Source organism: Lepidochelys kempii, chromosome 9 (genome assembly GCF_965140285.1).
Source record: "Lepidochelys kempii isolate rLepKem1 chromosome 9, rLepKem1.hap1, whole genome shotgun sequence".
Lineage (NCBI taxonomy): Eukaryota > Metazoa > Chordata > Testudines > Cheloniidae > Lepidochelys > Lepidochelys kempii.
This window is the reverse complement of record NC_136388.1, coordinates 100,254,007-100,276,749: the sequence shown is the minus strand read 5'-3', so window position 1 is coordinate 100,276,749 and position 22,743 is coordinate 100,254,007. Positions and strand designations below refer to the sequence as shown.

The window sequence follows — 22,743 nt, the reverse complement described above, 5'->3', positions numbered from 1 at the left end:
TGTGCATCATCACTAATGATAAAGGTTCTGTACTTCATATTCGGTCTCCCCTATGCACCTTCATTTACACATTTACTTATTTCCTTCAAAGTGATTGCCCAGATTAATAGGTTAAGATACACTAACCAAATCTGGCATGTACAGGATGAAACACAGTCTAACTCCCCTTAGCTCTTAAGAGCTCATGGAAGTAAGAAGTGCTAAAATTTTATTCTTGTCACTGAAGTCTACGGATATGATCCTGAATAAACATAGGGGATGGAAGTGTCATTTTTACAGTCACTTTTCAGAGTAGAGCCACCCTCCAACATTTTCTTCCTCTTCAGTTTGTATACCCACTTTCATGTAACTTGAATTTTGATTCTTGAGTTTGGAAGAAGTAACTCAAAGGGGCAAGCATACTGCTAATATATGGTGAGGAGGTTATCGACGGGGTTTGTGTAACAAATTTGTTAGTCTCTAAGGTGCCACAAGTCGTCCTCTTTTTTCTTTTTTTTTTGTATAGTGTATACTATCACTGTAAAAACATGAAACTTGCTTGATTAGATAGCTATGAATTAAACAAAGGTAATCTTTCCCTAGCTGAACAGGGACAGATAAGATAAACTGAAGGCTATTTCATGGTTGGTCTGTAAAAGACAGGTGGCATGTTTATTAAAAAATAAGTGAAAGCTGGCATATTTATGAGCTTCAGAGGATAACGTAACAGTTTTTCTACGTGCAGAAAGTGCAAGCTTCTTAATAATGATTTCATATGTAAGTCACATATTATGGCTCGCAAACCATGTAGAAACTGCAGATGGCTGCTAAGATTGTTTGTGGGAAGTATTCAGACTCCAGCACAGTATGTGGATAGATCAGATTATGAAATTGCCAACGGATACATGTTTTAGGGGCACAAAGAGGAATAGTTAAGACTCATGACATCTTTAACACAGCGTTCACACAGAAAAGGCGAGAAGAGGAAATTCACCTGAAAAAGTTGCTTGACTATATTAAAGAGGTGAGTTTCTCTGAGACAGCGGTCCCTCACTTTAGCAAGCCTTATTTACCTATTTGAAGTTAATAGTGAACACGTCTATAATTACAGGGAAAGGTCATGTTTTTCAAATTGTTGATGTGACCTGAACATTTAACTTGAAAAAAAAAATCTGATTTTCATAGATAACATAAGCTCTCAAAGAGAAAATAAAGAACACAAAACCATGCTGCCTATTCAACAAAGGCATTGTTGACATGACACAAACAAATGTTTAATAAAAGGTCTCTAAGGCACTTTTCCAAGTTTGAGAACTTTCTTAGGTGCAGATACAGTTCAAAGCCTTGAAAATCTTCAGGAAAGACTGGTATAAATATTACAATATGTTGTATTAGATTACCTGTAATACCACAGAACTATGAGTGTTGCTGGTGAAAAATCGTGTGGTCCCTGTCTTTGAAGACTGTAGATGGGCAGACACGCCCATATCGCTGCTACCAAGAGATACTTTCATGTGAGGATCTTCCTCTTCCACTAGAGATCTAAGAAAATGGGGAAAACAAAAACAAAAAAAGCAAGCTTAAGCACACAGTTTAAATTAATTGCTGATAAACATTCAACCCATAGTGATTTAAGCTCCAAGCCAACATCAACGTGAGCTTGTTTTATTGATAACAGTGGGAGTTGTACGGGGTCCTTATTGCTCATCTATGTGTTCATGCAGGTTATGCATGTAACATTTCATGACTTTAAAAATTCATCATTTCATTTTAGATTTTTGATTAAGAAGACCAGCAAGGGTTTTGATATAAGTGGTCTTAAAAAAAAAGTCAGTCAATTCCATTTTCTTTAAATTTATTTTTAAAAAAAAACAGATACTTCCCTAAAACATATTTGTATTGTGTTTACAATTTAAGATGCCTTCATTTTCTCATTTTTTAATTTCACAATTAAGTGTCTTACTACCTCAGACTGGCACGTGACATTTGAAGGTTATTAGTGCAAAATGTGTTCTTAACGTTTAATAATTTAATTTGTATTGGTTACTGCAGTCTTGCTCCAGTATGAAAAGAATACTGAAAAGGTGCCACAGTTTGCTAACACAAAAGATATCTTTGCACATGGGTTTTTAATTCCAAATAATTATTACCCAAATCTAATGGTAGAGCAACTTTACAAAATGCTAATGTTTTCAATTGCTACAATGTTGCTGGCTCACTACTTTCATCCTGTGATGTAAAATGCATTTAAACTTTATGGGATGCCTAGAGCTTATACTTATGTAAATGTTACTTATTTTATGTCTATTTAAATAATAAAAAGACATGTATACTAGGCTTTGGTACGCTAACATTAAATTAATAATAGAGATTTTACAAATAATTAGATTTTAATCTGTGTTAGGTCTTCAGAAAATGATCAATATTAACCAGTTACAGTATTTTATGATTTACTGAATGTTGTAAGTTATCAATATGCATATCGGCATGGTTCAATAGAAGGCATTAGCAAATGTTATAAACCCAAATATGGAATTGAAATTATCTATAAGAGAAACTGTATTTGAGTAAAGCATTCATAACACATAACCAAGTTGATACAACTACTGCACATCTCACATAGAAATAAAAAAATCTCATCCACATTGTAACATGCAGGTATAAACATTGGCCTCCAAACTAGTTTCAGAAATCACTTTAAAGATAATTGCGAAAAGATAATTCAACGTTGATCTCCAACTTTTCACACTGCTCTTTTATTGAGGAAGCCCAGTTTAAAATGTGAATTGCCTTTTAACAAATAATTTTTTCTCAATATACACATTTGAAGTTTTCTAGTAAAAGCAGTTTCTGAAACTTAAGAATTTTTCTGATAGGGTTAATATATTTTGTATGTTCAAACCCATGTTGTTTTTTTTTAAATGCCAGCTATAACAAAAATTCTCAATACACATGGGTTTGAAACAGTAAGATTTTATGTACACAGACATAACAGTAACACACAGTAAAGGAACAAGGGTATGCTTCAGAGATTTAAATTCACATGTAAAAACCTAATACACAAATTTGAATAAGCTGTAATAAATGTGAATATATTTTAGCATGCACTATGGTACTGTTTGTTTACAATTAAAATAGTTTGTTTTAAATCTCACTGGAACTCTTCTTTAACATACAAATCAATATTTTACACTGTATTTTGTAATCAGAAAGTTACTCTCCATACTTTTGTCTTTGGAAAACAACAGCCAAAACAACATTCAACAAGAGGTTAGATAAAGCAGTTTCTAGTGCATGACCTGAATGTTTTTGGTCAGTTTGCTCTGGCTCTCTCTTTTTTTAAAATCTGAATGTACTCATATCAAGTATATTGTCTCATGTGATTTTGAGGGATATTTGCTCCTTACGTTTACATGTCACGTGTCCTTCTTTTGAAACAAATGTGTTGATGTGGAGGAAAGAATTGTATTGTTGCAAGAGAAAGAATTACAAAGATCCTTTTAAAATTACATCGACAGGTTACTTCTCTGAAAGAATACTTAATAAAAGTATCAGCTCAGATAACCAACGAAGCAGAAATTTTCAAAAGGCTTTCTTCAACTCCAAGGAAAACTTGCCACATAGTTAATATGCAACAACTAGAAAACAGGCAAACCCACTTACTTGCCAAAATTTTCAGTGGGCTTTTAAGGTTTCAGCCATAATATATGACAATTCCATACACTATTCATATATACTTAGCATGAGCCTTAAAGATTTGAACTGAAGCTGAAGGCCTTGTCTACACTAGATCGGGTAGAAAGAATAATGGAAGTACAATTGTAGTCAGACTACTGGTGAGCATCACCATTTTAAGCACCAGGACACCCAGATCTCTTGAGCAGGTTTGATAAGAGGGTAGTTAAAATGCCAGTGGATGTCTCTAGGAGTACTTCGATCACTGCTCGTGGAGCTGTACCACTGGGACATTAGAAAAGCAAATCTTGTCCCAGTAACTTCAACCAAGAGGGGCAAAGATTCTCGTCTGGAGTGTTACTGCTTATGGATCTCTGAACAGTTGGGGGAAAGTATGGGTTCTTACTGGTCACTGACACAGATGTAACAAATAACAGTAAGTTTGTACAGAGTTTTCTCATTTTACAATAAAATTAGAACTATTTATGTATTTAGAAGATAACACCTCATGGCAACGTTTGTAAACTAGAACCATTTAATTGCAACTGGCTATATTTGCACATTTAAAAATGTATGGTGCAGAATGGATTTATAGGTATTACCCTTTACACTATAGTTCAGCAAGCGCTACAGTACCCTTGGCATTTACACTATAAAATTTAGTGACCTACTAGCAGTAACTGAGTAAGCTCTTGAATATCTAGATCTAGTTTAAAGGAAACAAAAGCAAGCAAGCATAAGATATGATTTTACTGCTTGCCAAGCAAGTCAAGTTCATTGTACCAAACCTGTAACCCATTCAACAATTTGTATGTTCACATTAAAAATAACAAGATTGCCCTATCTCCCAGACAGTCAAGTTTAAGAAGTAGGACTCTCAACTTCTATTTAAGATCACCATCAATACAAGAAAAAGAAAAAGAAAGGAAAAAAAAAGATAGTGGGCACTCAGCATCTTTCATGATCTCAAAATGCTTTAGAAAGGGTAAGTTTTCTCTCCATTATTCAGGCAATGAAAGTGATGTTCAGAAGGAGTTTAAGCAACTTGCCCAAGGTCACATAGCAAGTCAGCGGTAGGAGCTAGAAGTATGGTTCTGGTCTCCTGACTCCCAATCTTTTGACATAGCCACTACAAAATGATAGAGCCTCCCAAAATGATAGAGTTCTGATTTTGTTACTGACATTGTGTAAACTACATGTATGCTATCATAGCATTAAAAACTCATCTCTGCAAGACAAAGGGAAAATGCAGTATTCCCTATATATTTTCAGTTACCCTATCAATATGCAAGATAATGGCAAACAGACAGATATAAGGCCTGAAATACTTGTGACTAATTTAAAAAATACCTAAGCCTGCAAACAGAATTCAGATTTATTCAAAATTTAATTTAACTTGCACTTTTAGGCCTGTAAACCAAACTTTCATAAAAGTGATTCTTTACTATTCATTTCTGGGAACACATGACTAATTCAATCTTCTATCTGATTAATTTTTTTTTGTTTTTGTTTTTTTTTACGAAGTATTAACAGGGTTACAAATCTTTGCCATGTACAGATCAGAAACAAAATCATTACAACAGCTGACTGTTGTTTAAAAAGAGATTACAGAACACAGCCAGTGCCCTCTATTTAACAGGTGGTTATATTACAGAGCGAACGCCTTTACACTTATGACATCTCATTTCTAGTGATTTTATTAAATGGAGTGAAATCTCTCATTACACATATTTAACAGACCAGGCACATCTATCAACTTATCATTTTTAAAAAAGGATGGGTGTACTAGTTAATTGGGGGGTTTTTTGCAGGTGAATGGACTTTCAGTACTGAATAAAAGGTAACCAAATATCTAATTCCTAATGAATACAAAAGTAGTACAAAATAAGTAGAATAGGCACTGTTACCAAAGTCATTTTACTTACATTTATTAATGTGGTTTGACAAGCACTATAATTAATTGGGTAATAATGAATGTAAATATATTGATTGGTGCTTTATAATAAGTACAGTATATCACAATTAGGCAGACTTGCAAAGAAGAAAGTTAATTCATTTTCTAATTAGTTCTATTGTTCTGATCAATAAGGCATTAAGTAAAAAGTGCAGCACAAGCATTTTTAATCAGAATTTTAAAAGGCTGACAAAGGAAGAGCTACAGCAGCGACTATAATGGACAATGAGAATTCACAACAAGTTGACATAAACATGAATGTTAACCCTACTTTAATCAAAAATAGTTAGTCTGGGGAAACACTGAGCCCAGCTTTCTATAATAGCTTTATGGTCAAATGAATGCTGAGTTAAACATGAAATGAACACAGGAACTGCCATACCAGATCAGACCAATGGTCTACATATTTCAGTAATCCCTCTCAGAGGTTAGTACCATGGCTTCGGCAAAAGGTGCAGAAAGCTATTTAGCGGACAACTATAAATTATCCAGCCCACTAGGGAAATTTCTTCCTAATACTCAACAGTTAGTGGGGTGACCCAACTGCTTTACATGACTGCTAGCTACATTATTTACACTAACACTGTACATAACCTGTTCTGGAATATTTGCAGTGAAGGTATCTTTGCTATTGTCCTTTATCAATTCCATTATCCAACAGCTCTTACTAGTAGAGAACTCTCCTAATGTGTATTTTAAGCTCCCCCCCCTCCCAAAATATTCAGGGCCTTGCTCTTATCTCAATCATCTGAGACTGAACATAATCTTTGTTTATATTGTTTCCTAGAAAATGTTTGTAGATACATCGTGTATCCCATCACCCTTCCCTGAGTTCTCTGTTCTGTACTATATAGCCTTTTACTCATATTTCTCATCATCCGATCCTTGCATCATGTTTCTTTCCTGCTTGCATTTTCTCTGTCTTTACTAGTATACAACAGTCTAACTGATACAACTATGTTACCCTTTTCTCCATACACCAGTTACTTAAGACTGGAACAGGAAGCAAATTGTTTTGATTTGCAAGTTTTGTACAATAACTTTGTACAATATAGGATAACCTTGCACTAAACCAGCTAACTTCAATATCCAAGGTAATATATGTGTATCAACAGTATTTTTACCTCATTTCATGAACAAACCTGATAGGGCTAAATACAGCAGAAGTTTTAGTTACAGGCATGGAGTACACAAAGGCAAACACAGATTGTTCATGAAATGCTTACTAAATGCTAACAATTCTTATTAAATTGCTTCAGGAAGTTTCAACATACCTTCCTTTGGTAACACAGAATATATCAGACTAAAAATATCTCATTGTCTGGCATCCATGACAACCAAATATCTGGTCTGAAAAAAAACAACTCAGCTATGTATTGCCTGCTGCACATCCTGCTAAACTAGTTAATCCTGTGTATTGACTGATCAGAGCATCAGATTTAAGAATCAAAATGCAAATTAGCTTCCTATCTCCAGTTTCCTTAAAATCATCAACAGACCCTACACCCTAAATAGCAAAGATATTCTTTGCTACTGTATTCCTAACTGTGTGTGTGTGTATGTGTGTATATATATATATATATATATATATGGAAGTGTGCATGGTCAATGATGAATGTATGTGTTCCCCCGCCCCAGAGTAGAGCATGTTGTTTAACAGCTGATTAGTGTTAGGGCTGTGTCTTGCCATCCCTGTGAACATATGCCCAAATTTGTTCAAATTATAAAGCCTCTGAAGATCTGTTTGCACATGCTCAGAGACTTGTTAGAATTTGAAAGCTAAAAGCTCTAAAGATTTCATCTCTAGTGAGCAAAGTCCATTCCACACAGCTCTTTTATGTGTAGGGTCCTACCAAATTAATGGCCATGAAAAACATGTCACAGACTGTGAAATCTGGTCTCCCGCCGTGAAATCCGGTCTTTTGTGTGCTTTTACCCTATACTACATCATACAGTTTTCACGGGTGAGACCAGCATTTCTCAAATTGTATGTCCTGACCCAAAAAGAGTTTCAGGGGGGTCATAAGGTTATTTTAGGAGTGTTGTGGTATTTGCACTCTTATTTCTGCATGGCTGCCTTTAGAGCGGGACGGCCGGAGAGCGGCGGCTGCTGACCGAGGGCCCAGCTCTGCAGGCAGCAGCGCAGAAGTGAGGGTGGCAACACCACACCGGGCCACCCGCGCTTCTGCGCTGCTGCTGGCAGGATGCTGCCTTCAGAGCTGGGCTCCCAGCCAGCAGCCGCCGCTCTCCAGCGGCCCAGCTCTGAAGGCAGTGCCAGCGCCCGCAGCAGCGCAGAAGTAAGGATAGCAGTACCGCAACCCCTCTACAATTACCTTGCGACCCTCCCACAACTCCTTTTTAGGTCAGGACCCCCACAGTTACAACACTGTAAAACTTCATATTTAAACAGATGAAATAATGAAATTTACTATTTTTAATATCTTATGACCATGAAATTGACCAAAATGGACTGTGAATTTGGTAGGGCCCTACTTACCTGCCAATCAGACTGTGCATGCACCACCTTTGGAGAGCAACCAAGCCTGGATCATCCCAAGGCTGAGCAAGGCTTTCCTGGAATTGCAGACCCTATGGCCACTATGGCGCTGGACACCAGAACTGAAAGCAGGAAGACTGGAGACTGTCTGACTATCAGGGGTATTAGAGATAACTGCCTCATTTGTTACCCAATCCTGATTCATTATTCCTAGTGTATCGTCCATCCTATGCCCTGAATGAGGTAGGGCTCTGGTGGAGAAGACTGTATGTGATGATGTAATTAAATACTATACCATAATGCATATGCACAAGGGGGCAAAATTAAGGTTACATGAGCAAACTTAATTCTGGAATTTCTTAACCTGAGTGTTTGACTTTGCAACTTTAATGTTCCTTTAACAGTTTTTAAAAACAGTATGTAGAATATTTGGAACTGAAACTCTGCCTTCCCTTTAGATCTTGGCCTGTTGAGTGAGCACGTGCAACGCACAGTATACCATTAAAAATTTAGTAGGAAGTACTGAGAGTTTTGTCTTGTTGGCTATAATATTTATCACTTATTGTCAAAATAACAATAAAACAATTATTTTGTTTTGCATTGCTCTCATTATGAAATTGGATTTATTCTAAACCCATATCAGCAAGACAGCTACAAGAATGAATAATTTTGTGAATCTATGAATTTAGGTAAATAAATCCAAGTTGTTTTAAAATGTTTTATAATGTATGCTTCTTTTGACACAAAATACCGAATTGGCCTAAATTTTCTCTAGCATAATTTTCTTCACACTAGAGTACATATTTTCATGGGTTATTTTTAAAAATATGACATGACAGAATACATTAAAAATCTACCAAAGCAACATAGTCCAGATAGTATATTGATAACTTTGTGTAGCTCAGCAGCTTGTTTTTTAAAGGATTATAACCTTATTTTCTTTGTCAAATTATTCTCCAATGAACCATGACTGCAAGTGTTCCGGTCACTGGTAAGTGGCATCTTCTGAAATTACTCTTTGTCATGTGCCAGCACCATGGTATTTATCAGCAAGCAAGGAGCTAAATTTCCATTTCATATTAAGATTATCCTATCTCACGACAGATTTTTACTATTCTATGATCTAACCAAAACTCTGGTATATATGTTTGTGGCCAAGCATACGTTTAGCTAATTAAACTATTAACTTAACGAAAAGGCTGATTTAAATATAATGAAACTTTCATGTATTATTAGAAAATACAGTAATGCTTGTCCTTAGCCTGCCAAAAATTATTTTTAAATATTAAGTACGCTTAATGTCTTCTCATTAAGAATAGATGTTCTAATTTCTTGACTAGCGAATTTAGGAATTCTCTAATAAATTAAATGGCCATGTAAGAGCTGAGTAAGCTGAACAGTGATAGGGCAGCACTGTAAAGTGAATATTTTATCATTCTGTTAGGGAATTTAACATTATAATAAGCAACACAGATGAATCTAGTTACATAATGCATGGTTCTTCACTTTTTTTTTTTAAATACACACTTCTGCATTGTAAATCTGTGTAATTTAACGAAACACTTTAATTGGGCAAAGAATTACTAGATTAAATGCATTAGTTATTGTTCTTCTTGTCCTCCTCCTAAATAGTGAAGTCTTGTCCTTTAATTAATATTACTCAGCTACAGTTTTGTAACAACAACTCCTGTAGCATTTAAACTACAGGGTAAAGTAGTCAGCTGTGTGATTTGCCAATGCCTATTTATAATGAAAATTTCTTATCCACTAGTACAAGGAACAAAAGTTTTGCTGCTACAAATGTATGAGTGATTTCATCTGAGATGGGGAGGGGGGGAACTAATTTTATGGCATGGAAGAGCACTGACAGCAAGTCTAACTCATCTTTAAACTGCAATATTTAGCAAACAAGCACTTGAAACTTTCATCTTCTCTCTTAGAGCACACAGGTGCTGACTCACAATATAATAGGGTACTCTGCTCTGTGTCCTCTTTTGCTATGAAATATCCAGAGTCAAGATGCATGAAAGCATCACACTAGGAAAGATCAGTGAGGTGACCTCTGACACTTTAAATAACTAAACCATACATTTCTACTTGGAATGCTTTTCTGATGAGGTGTCCAATCACAAGCTATTCATTTGTATTTGTCAGACACACAGTTCTGGCTGAAAAATTAAAAGGAAACATTAACTTCTATTATCAAATATAAGGGCTTAATAATCCTGACAGCTGCACACACAAGTTCCATTGACTTCAACAGAAGTTGCAAGTTTTGTGGAGAAATAATCTGGACCCTTTATTCACCAAGTTACTGAAGTCCAATTTCTACCTCCTCCCTCATTATAGCCTTGCTGTTCTCTTAAGCTGGGTCTCAGTGATCAGCAGCATTCTGAATAGTTTTTAGTTATCCCAAAGTCACAAAAAGATGAACTCTATAGCTTAACTTCTTTGGCTGGAGTTTTCAAAGCTATCGAAGCGTTAGGTGCAGAAATCCCATTGATTTTTTAATAGGATTTGGGTGCTTAACCACTTTTGAAGATCCCCATTTTTATTTTTAAACTAGAAATTGCTTGTGGAATGTGTTAGGGTCACAAAAGAGCAATGTAGAAATGCTGTACTTGTCTGGGCGTGCTACTACTGCATCCTTGAGTGTAGTTCACATAAAAACCCACACAAATGGAAAAGGACAAAAATAAAATCCAGTTGTGAGTTAAATTAAGTAATTTAAACTGAGACCAATTTTTCTATTCCCAGACTCTACCTCCTAACAGAGGCAAGGAGTATTGCTCTTTGATGTCAGAGCAAAAGCAAAGAGGTAATCAGGCAGCATAAAAGCGGAGTACCACTTTCTGCTAATTCTACTGTGGGGAAAGGGTCTCTCTCTCTCTCCTAAGGCTATAGAAAAGGCTGACATGAAAGATAACAGAGGGCTGGAGTTCCAAAATCCCTAAACTGCCATAGAAGGGTGGCCAACCACAAGCCACAGAGTGATGAAGGAAATGAAGGCAGCACTGGCAGTCGGGCTGCCAACTCTGGTTACCTCTCAAAACCTACCATAGAAAGCAGGGAAGAAGTCTTTCTTCCCAAGTGGCCCAACTTCGCCTCTGCCGGCTATCCACCACTGGTACAGCAATTAGACTAAAATAATGCCTTTTTGTTTTTAGAGATAATGAGAACCAGAGAATTGTTCCAAACACTGCTACCACTTCCATAAAACTATGAATTCACTGAGTTTTGTCCAGTTAATACAGAGATAGAGACACTAAAGATAGCAAATATGTCACAGAACCCTTTAAGTGGGTAATAACTGTAGAACTGGAATGAACTTTAAATGCCCCAACTGTAGGTGCATGCAGACTTTGCTTTTCACACCATGAAAAACTCAGCTGCATGCTCACTTCCATGGTTCCTCTTCTCTTTTCTGACCCCCAGGATACTTATGGGAGGAAAAGGGAAGACATCCAATTTTACTGAAGTTTTCATAAGTGACTCAAATAATTGAATTGTTCGTATGCTAAGAAAACCCACAACTAATTGTGGAAAAATAAGTGCAGTGTAATCTTTATAATTTAACAAAACAGAATTAGATTTTTTTTTAAATGGCTTACAAAGAAAGGAAGTGAAGAGATATACAAAGAAGAAATAGTAGTTAAGCATTAGTACCACAGAGAAGGCTCTCTAGTTTATACAGTGGATGCTAAACTGAATAAGCCAAATATGGGATACCAATGGTAACACTGTATTGAACTACAGTAATAGTCATACGCTGTGTAAAACATACCAGGTAATTATTCCACTCTTCTTGGCACTTCCATGGGAAAGCAATAAAGGTAAAAAAAAACTGATGCCTATATTATACAAGAAAATCTCAAGAAAAATAGCTATATTCAGTATAGTAAAAAAGATAATTTTAAATTTATGACAAAGCTGTCTCTATAAAGAAGAATTGTATCAATTATTTCACCCAAAGAGGACAAAACAAGCAGAAGTAGGTTTAAGTTACAGTGGTGGCATTTTACTCTAAATGTTATGAAACTAACCTTATATGGATCTATATAAAATGACATACTGAAGAGACTAAAAAAAAATCTGCTTAATCAGGCATTTGCTGCCCTCTCTCACTGAAAGAATGAAACCCATTGTCCCAGCGAGGAAACGCTACCTGTCCTAAATCCTAGAAATAATTATAGCATCGAATGCTGATAGTGTAGACTGATCACTACTCTGTTCTCTTAACCTGGTTTCAGGTACAGAAAGAAGAACATTGATTAAACTTGAGATCATTCTTCCTCTCTGCCCCAGCCATCTTGCAGCAAGCATCTCTATACAGAGCTGAACACAGACACCCCTCTGCTGCCACAAATGGTAGTAGGAGAGCAACTGACAGCGGCAAGCCAGGTCAGATGGTGGAAGAAGGTGACGAGGGAGCTAGAGAGAATGTCTACACACAGAGAAGACAGCTGGCACATAGGAATGGAGACAGCCAGCTCTTCAGAGAAGAGTGATTTACCTGGCCCTAGAAGACAGAAGAATCACTGGGGGAAGACACGTATGTAGTTTTAAAAAAATTGTTATCCTCATTTTAACAACATTTTGGCCATATTTTAAGTAGATTCAAAATAGAAACTGTTGAGCAATGAAGCAAGCTGCCTTGGGAAGCTGGGGAACCATCTCTAGGCTACCAGTGGGATACTCAAGGCTACCCACCAATCAGAGATAGTTTAGGAATAATGATATGCTCAGACAGTAATTTGAATGATTCAGGTTTGGTGCCTTGTTGCCAGCAGGGTCAGGGTCAGGGCAGATTACCCTAGAAACAGAGGAACAAGTTTCAGGGACTAACCCATTAAAAATAATATGAGTCTAGCCATTCAGAATTGTGGGAGGGGTTATTTGTTTCTTTAACATACTGGGGGAAAAGTTGAGTCTGCTTAGATCCCCAGTGGGGCCTCACCAACAAAGCCCTAGTATAAAAATCTGTAGTCAAGAAGTCATGCACAACATGTGATTTAGGCTGAAATGGAGAAAATGAGAAAGGAGGGGGATACTAAGAGGATCTGATTTTCTGTAGCTTCAAACAGAAATGTTTGTGAGGATGGAGGCCACCGAGGAGCAAGATGGTCCCTGCATAACACTGCATGCACTCCCTCTTGTGTTCTTCAGCATCTGACCACTCTACACTGTGACCAAAACCAGCACAAAAACAGCTTCCATGGACTCAGCAGTAGCAACAAAAGAGGGAATGTCCAACACAGCATGTGCCGTTTCCTTCACAGACAATACTGCAGACCTGTTTGGGTGGGATCTCCAAGGCTGAGGCAAAGAAATAGTCACTCCACATAACAGAATATTACTGCTTTTATTGATTTCAAGGAAATGCCAGACCCATGCAAAATGGCAAGCAGGACAAGTGTATTTCCACTCATAACTTCTAAAGATATACACATATTTTGTAGTATCAGTTAACCTCAGTGTCCACAAAAGGGCAATAGGAGACCTAATAGGAGAAAACAGAAAAACATATGCCACATCACCAGCTGAAAACTAACACTGAAGTGCTCTTGGGTATTAGCACTGGTTCTACTTTTCTACATGGTAAATTATTTTCATTACTACACAGCAATTTTTTGACCCCATCAAACAAAAAGGGTGACTCACAATAACTACTATTTTATACACCATTTGATGACAAAGTATTTGTAGAATCACTTAAAGTAGCTTATTTCTCTTAACATTAGCCACTCTGCTATCAATGTCATTAAAAATTTATTCCTTTAATTATAAAACCAAATAATTGTACAACATAAAAAATTAGACGGCACAACATTTAGAAATTGGGTATTTTGCATCTTAGTAATTTTTTCAAAAAAAGCCATACTGAAGACTTATTTATTCAGTTAGCAGTGTGTTCATTTTCAGAGAAATTCTTCCAGTAAGAAATCAAGATATAGGTGTTCTCATTAAAAAAAAAAAAAAAAAAAAATCTGCTAAAAGCGTTTATTTAATGCAAAAATACATTCTTTCAGATAGGCATTGTAGGACTTTGCTCTTGTATTGTACATGCGTAGATATCCATAAATGTAAATAGGAGACCTGCACATGTTGGGAGAGCAGAATATAAAAGTCAAGTTTCTACTGTACAGACCTGAGAGAAGAATTTTTCTCCACTTCAGATAAATGATGCAGAACCCAAGAAACATTCAGCAAACCAAACCATTTAGTTAGCAAACACTGACACAGTGCATCTCCTCTTACTACCCCAAAAGCAGTGTCTTGTATGACCAAACTGGAAATGAATTGTTCCTACCCTTCCTCCAGGATGGTGTTTCCATACTGAAGTATTAATTTTTAGATGTCCTTTATCCACTTTCATTTAAATATTTTTATTGTGCTTCTCAATGCATATCTACAACAAATGCACTTTTTGCAAGGCATATAATGGTCTAACTTTGCCTGTCCTTTTTCTAGGATACTCCTACTGGTAAACGGCACACATTGCCACACTAACATTAACTGATGAGTGCTGCCAACAGCAGTCAGCAACTAATCATTGAAATATGAATGTACATTCTTGCCAGTGAGATTACTTACTTGTTTCAATAGCTCTAACCCTCAAATTTTAGAACAAAAAATCTAAAATATCAGCTTTGGTGCTAACACAGGAAGATTAAAGGGATGGCAGTGAAAGATAGTTTTTGAAAATGCGCACACACAGATTCCCTATATATTTATAATTTGTGTATTTATGAAGAAAAGCTGCATGATACTTAAAAAATATGTCTCATGGGCCAACACCACAGTTTTCATCTTACCCAACCACAACTAGGATATGCCAAATGATCTCTCACCAGACCAGGTAAAAAGCTGAAATTATTTTGGACCAATTCAAACAAAGTTCATAGGTTTCACTCATCTCTTCACCCAAGGGAATTTTGCCCTGCTCTCTACCGTTTTAAACAGTTACCTCTTCCTGTTCCAGTATGATCTGGAAGTTTTTACGTAAATCATTGCACTCAATTTTGCTTTAACTAGTAGGGCAAGAAGCTTCCTTTAAGGTCACAGTTACCACTAATCAGCAGGTAGGAGGTTTGAAAAAATGGTGCTCTCTCGCCTTCCCACTACCAAGGAAGTGTAATCTCACCTCTGAAACAGTCTGAGGGCCAGTTTAGAACACCAGTCTCCCTGAAAAGCCCAGAGTTCTACAGTCTACAATGATATCAGCTCAGGTGAAACAAATAAGTTGTTTCACACACCAAATGTATACAGGTTGCAGAGTAACAGCTGTGTTAGTCTGTATTCGCAAAAAGAAAAGGAGTACTTGTGGCACCTTAGAGACTAACCAATTTATTTGAGCATAAGCTTTTGTGAGCTACAGCTCACTTCATCGGATGCATACTGTGGAAAGTTTAGAAGATCTTATATACACACAAAGCGTGAAAAAATACCTCCTCCCACCCCACTCTCCTGCTGGTAATAGCTTATCTAAAATGATAACTCTCCTTACATTGTGTATGATAATCAAGGTGGGCCATTTCCAGCACAAATCCAGGGTTTAACAAGAACGTAGCTCACAAAAGCTTATGCTCAAATAAATTGGTTAGTCTCTAAGGTGCCACAAGTACTCCTTTTCTTTTTGCAAATGTATACAGATCTCTTCCAGCAGAGGGCTCTCTTTTAAATTGATCTCTACACAATACTTCTGTAGCCTTTCAATTAGTAGCAAACTTTATGTAAGAACATCTTCTGTAAACTGAATCAGTTTACGGAAGAGCTTCCAGGTCCATTCTGGGAAGCAAGAAATATTTAACAATGATACTTTGCACTTAACATGGCAACTTTCATCAAAGAAGCTCAGAATGCCCACACATTAGACTCAATATTCAGCTACAAGATGGGTAAGGTGTAGTAAACCCATTTTACATATATGGAAACTGAGGCAGTGTGTCTCTCATAACACCACAAGTAAGTAGATGGGCCAAGAATAAAACCTAGGTATCCTGACGCCTACTCTTGTTTCTGAATGACTATCTAGTGGTTAGAACAGCAAACAGGATTCAATATTTAAAGTCAAGGTTAACTGATTAGAACAACTGAAATATGAGGAACAGCATTTTACCAAGTAGAGAAATTAAAAAAAAAAAAAACCTTACTAGTATAGCCAATATATGTATGAAGTTAGTATAAACTACTATTATTCACTATTTAGATGTCAGAATTAACCTTAATTCCTGTCATTCATTTTCTAATACTAGATACTGGTGCAAATATTCCAGATTCTCCAAAGTATTAAGAAATTGTAGCAACACAATAAAAATAGTCAGTTCTTAGGTCATTTGTGGTTTGTTTTATTAAACACATACACACAAGTACTTCATGTAGAAGAAAAAAATGCATGTATGGAGATCAAAACCAACATATACTATATTACATACTTAACAATGAAGTAGTGAGTGTCTATCATCTATTTTGCTCTTAAAACTAGCTCAGAAGGCTATTTTTAGCATTTAATATATTTTGCCTAATAAAACTGGATCCATTTTGTAATTCTTCTCATTTAATATGTATAATGCATGTATAATTTCAGTATGATATTTAAGATATAATATTCCAGCTAATGCCAGGATTGTGTGTATCACTGAAGAAATATGTCTGCTTAGACACTAATCAGTGCCGACTGTAGCACTAATTTTTTTTTAATTAAAGCAGCTGTTCAACGATTTCACATGCTGCAGACGTACCTAACAGAAGATAGTTAATATGTGATCACTGAACTGCTCCACATACATTGAATACATCAATATAAGTCAACACCACATCCAAAACAAAGATGCTGGAGCACACAGAAAACAAAGGTAACAATTTAGAGAAGATGCATAAAATAAATTACATCTCTCGGGATGTCTGTAGACAGACAAGAATGGAATGGAGCTTTTTTTAAATCTTGACTTCATTAAATCTTGTGATTTTTAAAATCCACAAAAATGTTTATCAGACAATATCTAGTCATTTTTTCCCCCAATAGGTTCAAAGGCCTCAAACTCTTCTGTGACATACTACTGTTTTTATATTTGACCTTGTCTTATATTTTACTACATAAGTTCATATCTCCCATTTAGTAGAAATACCTTGATACTTTCTGGTAGCTAAGAACTTGCTTAGCTAAGAAAATGATCTGAATTGCATTTACGAAAACTAAATTTAAATGAAGGGCATATATATTGTAGATTGGATCTGAGAATTTTAGCTTCTTAAACATTAGCTTTTTCACAACAAAAATAGGGACTATGCATATGAGGTGCCTTATCTTGCTTTAATCTTACTGACAAATTACTGACCCCTCAACAGAAAAATATTTATGGAACCCGTAAACATCTACATGTCACACTGTGTCCTCATAAGAGAGAAAGCAAAACCTAGGTAATACAAGGTTGAGTAATGACATCTCCTATTTTACACAAGTATAAGTCACAAAGCATTAATAATGTAGCTATTATACTAAGGAATACTACTAAAAGTAACTTTTTATTCCATTAATTTTCTTCATAGCATATGTTGTGTGCAATATCAAATGTACTTAAGCTGTTTGTTTTTAATAATCTTCCTGATTTAAAGAAAAATGCCATAACAGCACTTAAAGAGGAAAAACTGTGTACTTAATCAAGATTAAGCTTTATTTCAGATTGCTAAAGCAAAACAAGCCACCTGTATACACCAATACAAAATTTACAACCATAATCAGAAGCTGAAGTATAAGCTTTACTAAGAGTTGCCAAGAAACTCAGGCATATACATTTTATGTATCTATTAAAATGCATGCACATGTATCTAGAACTTACTGTCAGTGAACAAACTGCATAAACAAATGCATACACATTTTACATGTAAGTATCACACACAATAAAAAAATGTTTTAACCCTCATGCTTTTATTTCAAGTATTTTTTTAAAAGTGTGAGATGTTGAATTCTTAAAGAGTATGACTGTAAAGGATAAAAGCAAGACTTAAGTCAAGATGTACCATCCCAAAACTAAACACACACAAAAGCGCACAATATAGCAGGTGATTCTATATTCAATGTCTAACAATCAGAGAGCTATTTATCTTTAGAATACATGCCACAAATAAAAGCCTGCCTAGATGCTTAGACTTATTGATCCGAGATCTGTATTACAAATCTATGATAACTTGAACTTTTCAAATGAAAAGTTAAAAATATTTGTAAATATGATTAAATCTGCACAATTTCTCTGCATTTCAACAAAGGGAAGACTTGACAACACCTACCATGAAAACAATAAGAAGGTAACATTTGAGACGGTATATATAGAAAGAAAAAATAAGGTAAAATTCTGAGTGCCAATGTCATTAAATATATAACAGGGTATTTTGCCAAATGGTAGTCTCATGAAAGAAATCCCACCTTATTTATCCTCATTTCTCTCACTTACATGTATGCTGGAGAAAGTGGCGATGACCTGGATGTTTTAAGCACAGGAACTGGGAATTTCCAGATAGCAGGAGAGCTCGTTTTCCATTTCAATGGCATGTTGTCACCACGGTACTACAACAACAGTAAACAGCGTTTCCATAACAGACTACCAACTAGGACTTCCATTCCACACACTACTGACACAGCAGTGGCTGCTGCTAAGAACAAGCAAGCGATTCTGCCAATGCCCTTAAACCGATGCTTCCAATCTGTAAAATAGGGCTGTGAGGCATCTCCTTTTAAATCCTGCTGTCCCCTAAAGCAGTATGATGATTCTATCGCTCTAACTCAACAATAGTGCCACCTCGTTAGGGAAGCGTTGACTGCAGTATATGTTTTAAAAAAAAAAAAAAGAAAGAAAAGACTGCACTGTGCAAACCAGCACAATGCAGCTTTATTTAATTAAACCAGCGAAGATTTTTTTAAAGCTATTGTAATGCTATTGTTCTACCTTAACAGGGACACTGCAGTACTGTGCTTGCAGCACTGTGCTTCATTCTGTTCCTATTAACCTGATTTCTGACCAATGGTAGCAGGAAAAAAAATGGGTTTCATATGAAAAGGAAACAACCTACCTACTCAGAATACACTTGTCATCCTCTGAACATTCTTCTTTTGAGCTGCAACAATACAAATGGGATATGAACCTCAGCATAGCCTTAGGCCACGGCTAATAGAGATCAGTGACTAAATTCAGCAGCCTGTTTTCCTCTTGTGCAAGCTCTGGCCAGACAATACAAAAATGCCATTATAGAAAAAGCCCAATGCAAAAATGCCAGTCCTTCTAATCCATAGTTAGGGAGGCAAAAATGTAAGAATAAGTATAAATTGCTGCAGATTTCTGCACGCTCTTCTAACAGCTTCTGGTTCAGGTTGCTCTCATTTTTCTATTCTTATTTCCAAGAAGGATGAGCAAAATCTCATGCATTTTACAACATGCTGTGGGAACATGAATATCACTCTGTCTTCTGCAGTAGAGAAGCACAGAATAGCATGCTGTTAATAGCAGTCTTTGTAGGGACGCTATCAACAGTCTAATTCATTGCCCCCCTCCCTTTGCTTCCTCCCCCCCCAACAGCTCACAAATTGCCTGAAATACTGACGAAGCAGCCGGTCATGCAGGTGTCCATCAGGGACCACTCTGCAGCTCTGTGGTCTGTTTGGTGCCCTCCAGGGGCTGATGACTGACAGGGATGCTTAAAAGGTGAGCTGCTAAAAACAGACATTTAGGCACTGTATGAAAATTATTTTGCATAAGAAGTTTATGTACCTAGAAAAAGCACAAAAGCAAAAAATCTTATTTCACTGAAATCATTGTTTAATATTTGTTTTTAAAGATACTACCACATAACACCTTATTTAAACCAATGTTAGTATATTGGCAGGGTAGGCTAAACCAATATGTTTAGAATACTGACAGTACAGACTTCAAAGTAGTCTCTTTTACATGTGGCATCATGCTATTAAGCCAAGCTAGTTATTCTGGTTACCAGCATGGCTTTATTCTGTCCCAGCACAGTAATAGCCTCTTCAGATATACTGGGAAAAGACAGAAACAGTGCTAGTGTTTACATTTACCACTAGTATTCCTGACAGGCTTTTCTGTAAATTTCTTTAAAAACACAAAACACAACACCACCACTTCACACGCATTCTAGCAGTGTCTGGAAGCACTACTATAAGGGGGCTGTTAACACATCCATTACAAATCTTTATTTTCAAATTTATAACTACTCTAAGAATCTGTTCTAAACTAAAACTTAGCATTGCATGTCTTCACAAGTTTTCCCCAAAATGGCACTGGGCAGTTTAAAGTTACAGTAACATAAACACAGGACAAACTAAAGTGGTTTTGGGAGTTCATTTCATTATTCTACTCAAAAACAGTTTGCACTTACTCCGCAAGCAATTAAGGGGCTAATCTCTTAGTACTTTGAAAAAAATTACACTGGCAACAGTTTGAAACTGGCAAAAAAGTTATCCAGATGTACTTGCTGAATATGGAAGAATGAGATTTACGTTCTTTAATCCTACGGAAAAAACTAAAATCTTGCTAACTGCAAGCATCCATTTTTAGCTGATGGGAGTCTGTCAAAATAAGACTTTTTTTTAAAGACTATAGTTATGTATTTGTATGCACACAGACACACTTACCAGCAATGCACAGAAAAGACTGATTTGCATACATACAACTAGACAGATTAGATCTTGCCCTACCTGAATCCATGTTTTAGCATTCTTTTAAATTAAAAAAAAAGTCATTGGATATTTGCTAACACAACCACATGGAAGAAACTAGGGACTTTTAAAAAAACAAACTGTATAGCAAGAATAATGTAAATTAACGTATACAGGCTTAAAGCACAACAATACAATTTTCTTAAGCCCCACCTTACGCTTAATGTATATTATGGATTTCCTGTCTGAATATAGAAAGGTTTGGCTGTTCCTGCGAAATCTAAAAGCAAGGGGACTAAAGAGTTTCTGTTTATGGATTAACAGAACATACTAAAAGCCAATAAACAGACTAATTTTAAAAAAACAACGGCCTCAAGAGGTCATCTGTGTCACACTCTGGCTCAGCCAGTGTAAATGTACACATAAGCAATTCAGCCAGTCCCTTGTATCTGAACTAATATTTGAAATTACAGTCTCTGTGATGAAACCAACCTATTGCCAAAGAGCAAGAATTCATTAGTCACTGATCAGCTCTGACCCCTAAGGTAAGCCAATGAACAGAACCACCTAAGAACCTGATTAACTACACTGGGGGGTTTTGTTTCTTTAATTTGGAAGTATTTTAGACTAATCCATTATTGTACATGAAAAGGTAATATGATTATAATAGTGCCGATTAGTAATAGTTTTATAATACACTGCCATTAGCATTTTTAAAAACATATCAATTCCATCCTCTATTTGAACTCATCTTCTCTTAATGTTCACCACACAGTTGGTGTTGCTGTTCTATTCAAACAAGTGTGCTAACGCCCTGCTCGTGTGTGCCTTATCTCGTGTTTGAGACAGTAAGAGTCTACCAATGCATTAGCTAGAAATAGGCATAGTGTAGGTATGCAGTTTGAGAACTTCCCAACAACTCTCCTAACCACTTTCAACATGACCTGCAAAAGCCCTGCAATTCTAGTCCTGGGCCTCAATTGACTACAGGGCACTATCAGTGTCTAATTTTATGCTGGTTGTGTGATGTATGCCTACTATTATAATAATCTAGAGACTTGGATAACAATCAAAGATTAAATATTTTAAATCATGAAAATAAAGACCTATAGCATTGAGCTACTCCTCAAAGGGGGGGAAGGGGAAGTGGGGAGAGAAGGAGAATGCATCTCTAATAAAAAGTCCCAGGTACTGCAGCAAAAACCAAATGAGAACAAGGAAATATCAGTCAGTGCTAGAATTACATGTGAGAAGCTAACTCCAGAATTACATAAAAGCTGTTTTATCCAGTCATGTTGAGGGAATGGGGGTGCTGGTAAGTGAAAAATGCCGGTTAATTAAGAGGGAGGGAGTGTGGGTGCGGGCGAGGGGAGGAGTGCAGGCTGGGGGTTGGGGCATGTGGATCATGGGCTCTGGGAGGGAGTTGGGTGGGGGGAGCCTCGGGGCAGTGTGCTGGGGTGCAGAAGGAGGTGCCGGACCCAGTGGGCGCTCACCTCAGGCAACTTCCCGGAAGAGGCGACCTGTGCCGGCTGCTTCTAGGCAGCTTTGTGCACTGCCTCTGCCTGCAGGCGCCGCCCTTGCAGCTCCCATTGGCCGCGGTTCCCAGCCAATGGGAGCTGCGGAGGCAGTGCTCGGGGCAGGGTAGGGGTCGTGCACAGAGCTGCCTGCCGCGCCTCCACCTAGGAGCAGCCGGGACAGGTTGCCACTTGTGGGGAGCCGCCTGAGGCGAGTAGCCCCTGGATCCAGCACCCTGCGCCCCAACCCCTGCCCCAAGCTCCCTCCCACACCTAAACTCCCTCCTAGAGCCCACACTCCACACCCCTTCCCGCTCCCCAACCAGCCCTGTGCCAACCAGACTATAAACTGGAATTTCAATGAAGATCAGAAATGCCGGTTTATAGAGCTTTCAGGTTGGTGAAGTGCCAGATAAAACAGCTTTTACTGTACTTGTTTTTCTGTTTTTTCCAC

General features: G+C 36.9%; 1 protein-coding gene across 16 annotated transcripts in view; it reads right to left on the bottom strand.

Annotated features, from left to right (window-relative positions):
- The window catches only part of KLHL13 (kelch like family member 13), a 120,209-nt gene that overhangs the window by 40,242 nt on the left and 57,224 nt on the right, over positions 1-22,743 (bottom strand). For 12 of the 16 annotated variants that reach the window (XM_078854299.1, XM_078854295.1, XM_078854296.1 and 9 more), the window contains one exon: positions 1,380-1,521. In XM_078854299.1, coding sequence (XP_078710425.1) covers positions 1,380-1,521 — 142 coding nt within the window. Of the gene's footprint in view, positions 1-1,379; positions 1,522-18,556; positions 18,670-19,172; positions 19,268-22,743 lie in introns of those variants that run through there. The other 4 variants (XM_073358538.2, XM_073358539.1, XM_073358540.1 and 1 more) reach the window with 2 other exon arrangements.